This window comes from Ictidomys tridecemlineatus, chromosome 11, assembly GCF_052094955.1.
Source record: "Ictidomys tridecemlineatus isolate mIctTri1 chromosome 11, mIctTri1.hap1, whole genome shotgun sequence".
NCBI lineage: Eukaryota > Metazoa > Chordata > Mammalia > Rodentia > Sciuridae > Ictidomys > Ictidomys tridecemlineatus.
Window position 1 is genome coordinate 34,313,779 of NC_135487.1, and position 12,041 is coordinate 34,325,819.

Sequence of the window (12,041 nt, forward strand, 5' to 3'; positions counted from 1 at the left end):
GAGCCGCGTTCCCCCGAGCACCCCCCCCCCCCCCCCCCCCCCCCCCCGGCCACTTGTGCGGCGCCGTCCTTCTCAGCTTCGCTCTTCCAGGTTCCCGGTTTGCAAGCTCCTTGGCAAATACCTCCCGCCGCCCCCACAGCGCGGGGCACTTCCCAGAGCCGGGCGGGGTACAGTGCTCCCCATGCCGGTGGCGGTGGCCCTGCCTTCAGCTTCTAACTGCCTGGGGGACCCAGCGTTGTGGGGTGGGGAGAGTTTTCCAGGGATGGAGCTTGTTTTCAGCACCCCTTTGTCCGTCACCAGTCTTGCCCCCTAGAAAGGGGGTGTTGCCACGAGCCCCTATGGAGTGGCCCTTTTCTCAAAATGTAAAAGGCCAGAGGTTTCCGTGGGACCAATCCTGGTGGAATTTATGCCACTATCCCCACGACGGATGGGGAGGGTGTGCTGGGCACAGGGCCAAGCTCCAGGCTGGACTATTGCAGCAAGGCCTGGGTGGGAGTCGGAGCTGCTGACCTTCTAGACCCTGAAGTTGCTCAGCTGGGAGGGCATCTTGCCCACCTTCCCCTTCACACATCCGCTTATGCACTGCCAAGCCCCACCTGATGTGATGAGGGGCCAGGCAAACTTTCTCTGAGGGCGCTGGTCCTGTGAGGGGCTGCTGCAACTCTCCTCCATTTGCAGATGAGGAGACGGGCTCAGCTCCATGGGCATGGGGGTGGTGTGGGGTGGGGTAAGGATGGGGGAGAAGACTAAGACGTCAGTCTTATTTTCATCCTCTGCTCCCTAAATTGGAATATTCCTCCTCCAAACTGGTCCATCAAAGATGATGGACCAAGAACTCTCTACCTTTAGTTCACTGCTGTGTTCTCACTGCCCAGCCCATGACAGCAGTGGCAGGGCACAGCCATAACCCAAGTGTCAGAATAGGGCTGTTGGGAAAAACCAATTTCCTTGACTGAACAGATTGCTGGAAGAGCAAGGGCCCCCATGCTGAAACATTGGAGGGTGCTGTTGCTGGTCAGATGGGAAAGACACGTCCCCTGATACTACCTACCATACCAGCCCTGCCTGCTGGGTTGGCTCACCTCCCCATTTTTCAAAGTGTGTAAGGGAAGAGAAGGCAGGTGTCTTACATGGACCACTGCAGTGATGGGATTGGGAGACGCCAGGTGGAGATACACTTGGGGACATTCACCTGCAGGAAAGCAGGTTTCAGGAAGCCCACAGCTGAGGAAAGAGAGGAACCAAAGGCTAGACCTTGAGAACCCCCATCCTGATGCATGAGTCCTTTGAACTTTTACCAGTTTCTTCCCCAGTGGACATAACTCTTGCCTTCCCTGCCCCATCCCACCCACAACAGTATTCTACCTCTGAGCTACATCTCCAGCTCTTTTGATTTTAGTTTTGAGATAGGGTCTCCCTAAATTGCCCAGGATGCTCTTGAACTTGTGATCCTCCTACCTCATCTTCTTCAGTAGTTGGGATTATAGGAGTGCACCATGGTGCTGGAATACAGTTTTTGCCTTTTCATAAGTTCATTCCTTAATTTATCCCATCCTGATCCCCAGAACCTCTCTGTGCCTGGCCCTGCCAGGAATCAGGGATTCCATAGCTGACATTGGAGAGATCTTGGCTGAGAGGAGCTGATGGGGTGGGGTCATCCTTCCCAAAATTCAGGCTCTGCCTTCCCTAGTTGGACCATCTCCACCCTTGGGCATCTCTTTGGGGCACTGAAGTGAGAATTGAAGATTGATAGGGAGAAGGGTTTTCTCATTGATCAAGGAGGCGCCTGAGTTATTGTTAATGTTGAGGAAAAGGAGAAATGCAGGGAGCAGGCAGAAGGGAGGTGGAGAGGGGGGAAATTCAAGGAGAGAGGAAGCTGACTTCCTTCAGTCTGGGGGAACAAACTCTTCACAACTAGCCAGAATTTGGGTGAAATTCAGCCCCTTTATGGAGGTTGTCCATCTGTGGTCAGGGAGTTAAGTCCTGCACCTGTATAGAGGATGTAGCCTCAGCTACAGAGACAGAAGACCTGGATGCAAGGTCTGGCTCCACGACTTTCCCTGGGGGACTCCCCAAGTCCCTTTTCCTGTATGCCCTCAATTTTCCATCTGTGTAGTGAGATGGGTTTTTCCACTTTGGTTTGGTTTTCCAACATGCACTGGGTGTCTTCTGTGTTCCTAGCTCTCTGCTCTCACTTTCAAGGGGGAGAAACAGCCCAGAACCACTGAAAACCAGAACCTCCTCTGTGCTGGAGGGAACTTTGGTGCTATGGAAGCACAGGGACATCAGAGGAGGCTTCTAAGAATGTTCCTAGCTTGTCTCCTGCTTCCCAAACAAGAACAGAGGGCACATGAGTTCAAAGAATGCTGTTGGCCTAGAGGTGCAGGTGTGGAGGGAAGATGGTATCTTTTACCTGGCCATGTGCACCTTGGTCTCCTTGCCCAGGTTGATGGGGCCCTGACATGGCTCTCCAGGGAAGTCTTGGGAGTTGTTTTCCCATTAAATTTAAGCCACTAACATTTGTCGAACACCTACTGTGTGCCTTGTCTTGTGCTAGGGACTTGAAAAAGGGCAGTAGGCTTAATGGTTATTTCCGTGAAAAAGAAGACTTTGAGCCTTCCTGGAGTTGTCAAGAGAGGGACCAGGCTGATGGAAGAGGATGAGAAGAGCATTGGTTCTCTGAGCTGGGCCTTTAAAGGAGGGGAGTTTTCATAAGCAGAAGGAGCAAGGAGCACTCCAGAGACAAGTCCATGCTTGGAGGTAAACATAGGTCCTGTTTAGGGAGCAGTGACAGGGGAGAAAAGGGACAGCTAGAGGCTTATCTGGAGCCAGAGTATACAAAGCCCTCAATGGGTCTGTCCTTCTGTGAGTCTGTGTCCTCTAGGGACCAGGGGATATGGCCCTCTCTGACTAACTGCTGCTCAGAGCCTGTCCCTGAGGAACTGACCAGGAGCTTGATGTTCTGAAAGGAATCTGGGCCCATTCCTCCCACCTGGGCTGCGGAGGCTGAGGGGCTTAGCTGGGTTCCCAATCTGTGTTTCCTGTGGTCTCACGGTCAGCTTCTGTGGTCAGGATGAAGCAAGGACCTGAGGCATCTCTGGGTGTAGTCAGGGACCCAGTCTCCAGATTCTAGAGAAACCAGTCCGTAGATCAAAAAGGGAACAAAGCAGAGTTGCAGTCCTGAGAGAAATGTCAGGTTAAGTGGCTGAAACAAGGGAGTCCCATGGGGCCAATGTGACACCAGTGGCATCTGTTCTGAAGAGTCTGGGTCCGAGGCAAATGCTGGTCTGGCATCTCCAGAGCCTGGTTCATTTCTGGTTTGGATCTTCTAAGTTGGACCCAGGAGGGCTCTGAGATAGGGTAATAGTCAGGAAGTGGGGTGGCCCTTGCCTAGCCCTCCTCGGTCCCACGGCTTCCTGGTTTCAGCTTCTCCAGCGTCCTGGTCACAGTGGACAGGCTGCTGCGGGCTCCTGGAGGAGAGACCAGGACAGGAGCTACCTGAGAACACATCCCCATAGAGCTGTTGGGTCAGAGGAACCCATATGGACCTGGGATTGGAGTGCTTGGTGACCCCAGGGCAGAGCTGGGATAGATGGGGAGAGAGGAGAGGCCCCGTTTTGCCCAGAGAGGACAGGACCACCCATCAAGAAGACAGCAGCCTGGTGTGGGAAAGGCAGGGCTCCGGAGCACGAATCTGGCTTGAGTTCTGGCTCTATCACTTCCTGACTGTGTGATCTTGGACATGCCACTTATTCTCCCTGTGCCGCAGTGGTCCCACATATAAAATGAAGCTCACAGAATAGCTCCCTCACAAGGTTCTCATGAGAATGAAACAAGTTATCACGCAGAGTGCTTTGACAATGTCCGGCAGGGGACCTTCTGCTGAGTCAGTACAAGGCATCCTGGCCCTGGTGGCATAGACGGCAGGCTGGGGCCACTTTGAGACACTCCTGCCCTGGGATTTTCCAGTGTGGGAGGGACGAGAAGGGGAATTGGAAGATCTGCGGTTTCAGGTATCAGCTCTGAGAGTCAGATTCCACCGTGGAGAAGAAAGTGGGAAAACTAGGGTGTGGGACCTAGGGAGGGGGAGGGGCAGTGAGGGGTCCTCTGTGCCAGTGTCCAGGCCGGGCAGTACAGAGAAGTTCTGAGGACCAACAAGAAGAGATCAGCTCACCTTGGAACAAGAAGGGGTTGACTGGACACGTGGAAGAACACCTAACTGTTGCCTCCCTGGTGGGGGAGGCCCCTCTGTATGCCTCTCAAGGTTCTCCCTGCGCTCCAAAGCCAGGCCAGAGAGGGAAGATGAAAGGTGGACTCCAGAATTTTAGAAACGTACCTTCCTTATTTCCATTGGTACCAGATCTTCCCTCTCCTTGGTCTGATCCTGGGTTGGGGTGGATTCTCAGGCTCTCTAAAGGATAAGACCACCCCAGTTCCTCTGGTTAGTTAGACATTCCCATATCAAATCAAGCTCAGGTTCCGAAGGAAAGTTCTTCCTGCTGTCTAATGTCCAGCCCTGCTGCTGTCTGCTCCACTGCATTCCTTTAGTCTCTCACATAATCTGGATTGATTTGAGTAAGGGTGGAAGAAGTGAGTTTTTAAAGGAGGTGTCAGATGTTTTAAGGAGATGGGGGTCCTAGGGAGAATCAGAGCTACGTAAGGCCCCACAGGGCTGAGGAGTTGGGTGTCTGTATGTGAGTTGCTGAGACATGGTGGGGGCTATTCAGAGATCCTGAGGGGAGACAGAGGGTTCTTGGCGGGTGTGAGGGGGTTTTCTAGAGATCTTGGAGGCTTTGGGGGAATAGAAAAACCTCTCAAGGAAGATGGACTCCTTAGGTTCAGACACCTTTGCGACAGGCAGCAGGCTGTAGCCTGCTACACTGTAGTCATGGCGACGCCTGTACCACACACACACAGCAACTCCAACACAGTCAGGAGCAGTCTTACACATGGGCTTGCTCCACCTCCCCATCGGTCACAGACTTATACACAAAGGGTCTCCACAGTCCTTGGCAGAGCCGTCTGCAGGGAAGGGGGAGGGGACTCACCTATTGTGGGCAGGATGCGCTCCAGGTTGAACCGAGCCTTCAGGAAGGGGTAGGCAAAGATGAGGAGCCCTGAGAAGAGAGACACAGAGTGTTCTGGCATGGGGAGGGGGCCTGGCTAGTGTGAGGTGCGGGAAGATGTGGGTGGGCTGTGAGCCTGGGAGCTGGTTTTTGAGGGTGATTGGGTGAGTGCAGGAGAAGCCCAAGTGCACAGTGTTGGGACTATGAGTGTGTAAATGGAGCTGGTGAGAGTACGCGTGGGGCTGCTCCCCAACACCTTGCCTGGGTTGAAGGGACCGTGCCTATGTGAAGGGGCCATAGGCTGTGAAAGCCACAGACTCTGGCTCTACTGTGCCCAGGTGAAGAGTCGTTCCCTTCCTCTCTTCTCAGCTGGCTGGAACTGGGCCCACTGACACCAACACCACCAACTCTCCTCACCCTTCCCTCGGGTCCCCAGGAGTGACCATGGGGGTTCCTCTGCATGCTCCTCCCCACCTAGACCTGGAGGGGTAGTAGCAGAGCAGATTCTGCCCTGCCCACTCCCACTCCCTCCCCTGACCAAGGGCTATGCTTGAATTTGCAGCTATGAATGCCCAGAGCCCCCAGCCTAGGGTTCCAGCTTTTGTTTTTAGCTCAAGGTAGTGAGAGGATGAGAGATGGTACTCAACATCACCGTGGAGGTGTCAGTGGGCCTGCCCCAGACAGACAGGTGGACAGACCTGCTGCTGCTGAGACAAACAGGGAAAGAAAAGGAAACTATTCAACTGAGCCGCGCTGTTTTGCCAGCCCCCATCAATCTACCACAAACAGGCTGACAAATCCCACCACAAACTCAAGAAGCGGGGCCCAGAGCTGCAGAGCCGGGGACAACCAGAAGGGATTGTGACAGTCAACCTCTTCATTCCAGTCTCCTCACTGCCAACAGGTCGAGCCCTGCCTCGACCCCCTTCTCCTCCCTGCACCCCTAAGGGCTGCCTTGCTCACACCTCTAGCTCTCATCCCCCCCCACCAACTCCCCCTGACCCAGCTCTCCCCGCCGTTTCTCAATCACCTGACCAGACTCCTGGTCCCCACAGAATTTCTTTCCCCGACCCCTGTCTAGCTCCTGCTCACCCAGCCCAGCAGCACCGAGAAAGATGCCGCCCACGGCAGCCGCAGCCTTGGACACCGAGACTCCGATGATGATGCTGCCGGCCACCAGACCCAGGGCCACACAGGCCAGCTGCAGGCAGTGGAAGTCTCTGCTGCTGATGGGGATGTCCATGTAGGCCTACCCAGGGCACTGTCTCCGGCTGGTCCTGCAGGGTCTCTGTCCTCTTGGCTGTCCACTGGTTGGAGCTCTACCTACAGTGTGGGAGTTTGCAAGGCAGTAAGGGTCTGGGCTGGTAATGCTTAGATTTATCTGCAACCCTATTCTTCAGCTTGTCAGAGGCCCCCTAGCTACACGTTGACTTATGAACCCCAACTTACTCTTACTCCACTGAAGGTCTTATGACCTGAAGGCCACTCTTGGGACTTCTGCCTTGCCACGTTTCCCCATTAACTGCCAGAGTTCTAGTGAGTTGGGCCTGACCCATGGGATCCTCCTCTGCCGGCCTCCATCTGAGTCCTGGGAGAGCTCAGTCCAAGCTCTCCCCGTCAGGACATCCTCCCCTGGATCCCTGGCGCCTGCTCAATTGCCACCCAACCTGGGCCTATTAAAGTTTAAAGCAATGAGAGACAGGGGTGGGGGCTGGTCCTGGGGACATGGGTTCCTCTGAGGTGTAGGCAGCTGGGAGGTGCTGGGTTATTCATGAGGTTGCAATGTGAGCTGCTGCCTGGGTCCCAGAGGCCCAGTGGGCAGTCAGCCCAGATTCCACTGTTGGTTCCAGAGCAGGAAGAATGAGCCGGTGGCTTCACATGGGATTCAGAAGCCAGGGCTGTGAGGAGACTCCCTGAACACATGCTCAAGTCTCATTCTGTTGTCCTCTGCCCTTTGTCCTGGAGGGGCACCTGAGGCCTCTGCTTGGAGGCCCAGAGACAGAGACATGGAGGGAGAGTTGGACGAGGCTCAAGAGGCAGGAACTGTGAGTGGGATGGAAGAAGAGAGGGCCTCCCTACACCCTTCCCCTTCCCCCCTCTTGTCAACCTCTAGACTCCTTGGCAGGGTTGAGGGGTCCCAGGTTGAGGATTGGCCTTAAAGAATCCCCTTTTCCTTGGGTACTCTTGGTACCCACCCCCTTTTTAGTTGCCAGTGGGATGAGAGAGTGAGCCTGTCATCTGTCCCCAGCTTACTAGCTGGGAGCTGACAGGGAAGAGCAATGGCTGGTATCTGTGCAATGGTGGGTACGGGGGTAGGGTGGGAAGATGAATTGAGGGTGGGGGTTGGATGTCAGTGGGACTGGAGCAGAGGCTGGGGCCTGGCTGGTGTCCTCAGCTCCTCCACCCTGTCTGATTGGCTGCCTTGCAGGGTCTGCCCACCTGAGGATGAGCATAGTAACCAGCCCAATCCAGCTGGGCCCTAGTTCCAGCCTCCCTTGTTCATTGCATTCTCTGTCGCCCTTTATGGCTCAGGTACTCTGCCGTCCCAGAATAGGGCCTGGCTAAGGTCCCCACATGGGCAGTTCCCAGGGTCCCACCCATTCTGCTTAGGGTCCTGTCACTAGCCCCATTGGCCTCTTTTTGTCCCTCTCTCCCTATCATGTCTGCAGTCTGGGTCATGCTCAAGATCTGCCTCCACAGCTGCCCACTCCCCGCCGTCCCGGCTCCTGTCCTGCCCACTTGCTCTGAGTGTCTGCCTGGTCTTTGCTGTTTGGAAAACCTTTCCTTGTCCAGTGGGACCTGCACAGTTGACTCCACTTTGTGCAACCTTGCTGACCAAACCTGGGTCAGTGGGCTGCCCACCACTGTCCCAGAGCCCCACCTCAGGGGCCTGCCCTCTGTCTTTGTTCTGTCTACAGGGTGAACCACCAAGGGCAAGCTCAGAAGTGAGTTCCACAGAACGCCATGACTAGAGGGACCTGGGTTTGGCATCTGGACATAGGACAGAGTTCAGGGGGAGGGCTTGTGCCTGTGTGACCACCTTGGGTCTACCAAGAGAAGGACTCTGAGAACCAGGTAACCTCCGACTCTACCAACCATCTTTCTTTGGAGTGGAGTGGGTGACACTGCCAGGCAGCTGGAGAGTGACTGCAAATCATGGATGCGCCATCAGGCTCCCATAAAGAGGAAGCCCCTTGAGCCAGGTGTTCACCAGCCATGGCTGCCCTGCTAACATCCCCTGTGCCTCCTTCCAGGTCGAGGTCTGATTATTCCTTGAATTAGGCAACAAATGACAGCTCATGTCTCTGTCACATGTATTGATCCCCCACTGACTAGTTTCAGGAGGAGCTGCCAAAATAAGTGTCCGTGAAAAATGTTCCCAAGAGGCCATGCTCTGGGAATCTGAGCTCCCTCCACAGTGCCCCAGCCCCCACTCCCCTTAAGTGTTTGCACCACTCTGGGCCAGGCAGGGCCTGCATTGGCCCCTCTGTGGTCTAAGGACGGAGGCTCTCCCACATCAGAAAGACAGAGCCTCTGAGGCCATGCTTTCTGCCGTACACTGGGCGACTAGGCCAGCCACTGCACCTCATCCACTGAAGGATGGCCTCTTCTGGGGGTGCAGAGGCTAGGGCCAGGCATTGCAAGTTTCAGATGCCACGACATTCTGACCTTCAAACACTGAAAACCAAATTCAAATTTAAGAGTTCTTCTTTGACATTCTAAATCCCTCATGGCCCAGAAAGAGTCAAGGGAGGAGGAAAGACATCGGAAGCCATTTTCAGTTATAGGTTCACCAAACCACAAAGCCATCCCAGATCCATTATGGAATGAATTGGGAAACTGAGACATGGTGAGGCAGAAGAGTTGCCCCCAGAGTCCTCAATAGAACCTGTGTGCCCAGATTCTTGCTTAGTGGAGAAGTCCTCTAGCCTGTCTGTCTCCTAAATTTCCATATTGTTTTACTTGAGGTAGGAGGAATTAGCAAACCCATTGTATTAGTCCATTTTCTGTTGCTGGCAGATTTATAAAGAAAAGTGGTTTATTTAGCTCCCAGTTCTGGAGGCTGGAAGTCCAAGATTGGGTAGCCCTATCCATGGTGAGGACCTCATGTAGGATGGCATCACAGTGGTAGGAACATGTGTGAGAGTGTGAGATCACCTGGTGAGACAAGAAACCAGAGAGCAGGGAGAGGCCAGGCTTACTCTTTCATAACAACCCACTCTCACAAGACCAGCATCAGTCCCTTCTGAGGGCTGCACCCCCCGTGACCTAATTACTATGCACAGGCCCCATTTCTGAAAGGTTCTGTCACCTCCTAACACTGACACATGGAGGACCAAGCTTCTGACTCATGAACCTTTGGAGAACATAAACAATATCCAAACTGTAGCACCCTCCATCAGAGGGAGACACTGTGGTTAAACGAACCAGTCAGGAAATGCACTCTCCCCTCGACAAGAGAACATCATTAAGGTTCCCGAACCAGTTACCAATGTAGAGGGGGAGGCTTGCCAATTCTTTCCTCAATACGGGTTATGTAATCCCTGAAAAAGGAAATTGTCCCTGGGCGTTGTGCTTGTAGTATTAAGTAAATGAGTTCAAGGGGCAATGCTGAGATGGGCGAGAGCCCAGGGACACCCAGAACCCAAGCCCCATGAGTTCCCTCTGCCTCCCCGGCATCAGAGCTCTCCTGGAAGGAGCCTGTGTTCTCCTGGAGCCGCGGAACTCAGGGTGAGGTTAGGCCATGGGCACGCTGCTGGGTTCCACCTCAAGATCTCTGTGTCTTCTGGCGAGGCAGGGGCTGGAGGGGGTCTGCCTGTGCTCTTCCTTTCTCAGAAGCGCCAAGACCCAGTGTGGGGTGAGGGTGGGGAGGAAGAGCGGGCAAACAGGCCCCAGCTTGGTTTGGTTCTGTTTGTTTTCCTTGAGGGCTGAGAACCCTGGAAAAGAGTGTGATTAATTCACTGGTCCCTGGGGGGACAGGCAGCTTTCCTGGACCATTCAGAAGCTGAAGTATGGGAAGCGGATTCCAAGGCAACTGCTACCATGGCAACAAGCGTGTCAGCCCTGGGGGGACCTTACTCTCAGCCCCCTCCAGACCTGCAGCAGCTGGAGCACTTGGCGTGGGACCAAGGCACTGCTGATTATGGAGCTGGGTTTGGTAAGGGACAGTGGGCCAGGAGGCAGGAGGGGCCCCCAGAGCTCAGGCAGGTGACACATGGCGGCACAGAAGCTCTTTCTTGTGGTCGGATGCCCTCAGAAAGAAGTTCTCAAGGTCCAGTTGAATCAGGACTGGGGCTGGAGTCAAGGCCCGCTTACGGGATTTGTGGAAAGAGGCCTGAGGTCTAAGACACTGCAAAAGGCCGGGACCAGATCTCTTCTCCAAGGCCCAGCCCAGAGTGAGCCCTAGAGTAGGGAAATTGGTTTCTGCCATAGCATGCCCCATGCCTGGGAGGGGCTCTGCTACTCCAGAGCCTCCCTTACTACAGCAGCCGTATCTGCCTCAGTGCAGCAGAGCAGGACTTCCCAGGCTCCTTTGGCATTCTATTAGTTTTTCCCTGGCCCAATAGCTGCCCCTTCGGGATAGGGACTTCAGCCCCCGGGGCAGAGAAGACCATCAGCAGAAGGATCCCATAGGGGCCAGAGGCTTGTCTCATCTTGAAAGCCACAGAGGGATCTTCACAACATACAAGCCATTCTGCAGAGGGCTCCCTGAGCTGAAGGATGTGAGTCCCATCACTGGGACCATGGGTTGAAATGTCTGCTCTAGGAGACACAAAAGGATAGAACTACACCTTCATACATGTATTTGTAGTTCTATCTTTGTGTGTCGAATGTAATGCATTCCACTATTGTCACGTATGTAAAAAAAAAAAGAACTAAAACCATCATTGATATTTATGGGGGACCTACAATGTGTATTCAGAACCTTGCTTGACACTTACTACTACTTTGTAATGTCCACAGCAGCATCATGAGCTAAGCACTGAGACCTACATCTGTAGCTGAAAACAGCCAGACTCTCAGAAACTGAGAAACTTGCCCAAGGCCCCAGATAGTAAGAAGCTGAGCTGGGATTTGAACCCCGGCAGCAAGACCCTGAGTCCAAAGCCTTTCTGGAAGGGATTTTGGGTCTATCATCCCTGCTATACAGTCCTGGAAAAAACTAGTTTATTCTTCCTTGATTTTTCATGTTAAGTGGGGTAAAAATAATGTACCTACCTCTTAGAACTATTAAATAATGCTTTTAAACTTGTTAGAAAGCACTGTTAACTTAGAAAGTGCATAATAATGTTAGCAAAGCCAAAGTGGGCATGGTAGTAATGATACAGAGCCATGGGGCGGGCGGGGCGGTGTGGACTAGGGCAGGGAGGCAGGTGGGAGGGCACAGCTCCGGAAGTCCCTTGAGTCACTTTCTTGTTGAGTCAACCTGGAGGAGAACTGATTGGCTGGGGCTTGAGTCTGGGTTCCAGGGGCTGGGAACTGCCGGGCCAAGAGGCTCAGATTCTGCAGGTCTGATTTCCCAGGTGGCCTCACTTCTGGCTGATGAAGAAGGGACGTGAGGGTGTAAGGGTTATTGCAAAGGGAAGACCAACCACAAAGTATGTCATCAACTGTGTGCAGATGGTGTGGGACAGCTGGTAGCCTGGCCCTGAAGAGAGACTAGGGGATCCTCTCTCCCTCTCTGTTGTCCAGAGGGAAGAGAGCTGTCATCAGCATCCAGTCTACTGCCCTGACACTCAGACCTCCCTCTTGTCACCTCCTTGGGGACCTACAAAGTCTTTCCTAGTGTGGCCCTGGAATTACATGAAAAGCCCTCTGCATGGTGTACATGAACACTGTGGGCAGGAGGCACTGTTTTTCTGTGTTGCCAGCCCTGGCAGGACAGGCCATCGGGGACAAACAGATCCTCAACAAAGGCTCAGTAATGCTAAGGCAATTTGTTCCCGTGGGTGGGGTGGGTTCAGGGATATCGAC

General features: G+C 53.9%; 1 protein-coding gene across 1 annotated transcript; it reads right to left on the reverse strand.

Annotated features, from left to right (window-relative positions):
- Positions 1-1,924: 1,924 nt before the first annotated feature.
- Kncn (kinocilin) lies at positions 1,925-6,366 on the reverse strand. The gene is made up of 4 exons (XM_021733349.3): positions 6,159-6,366; positions 5,049-5,117; positions 4,337-4,438; positions 1,925-3,470 (listed from the first exon to the last, which is right to left on the reverse strand). Exons 1-4 carry the CDS (start codon positions 6,307-6,309, stop codon positions 3,391-3,393), a joined length of 402 nt encoding a protein of 133 aa, XP_021589024.1. The 5' UTR covers positions 6,310-6,366; the 3' UTR covers positions 1,925-3,390.
- Between the last annotated feature and the right edge of the window lie 5,675 nt (positions 6,367-12,041).

What these genes read in the sequence shown, in the direction of transcription:
- Kncn (XM_021733349.3), bottom strand. Translation starts at nt 6,309, where the DNA reads ATGGACATCCCCATCAGCAGCAGAGACTTCCACTGCCTGCAGCTGGCC. An exon ending in TCTCGGTGCTGCTGGGCTGG is followed by an intron (nt 5,118 to 6,158) that starts GTGAGCAGGAGC and finishes CTCTCTTCTCAG; the next exon opens with GGCTCCTCATCTTTGCCTAC. An exon ending in TACCAATGGAAATAAGGAAG is followed by an intron (nt 3,471 to 4,336) that starts GTACGTTTCTAA and finishes TCTCTCCTCCAG; the next exon opens with GAGCCCGCAGCAGCCTGTCC.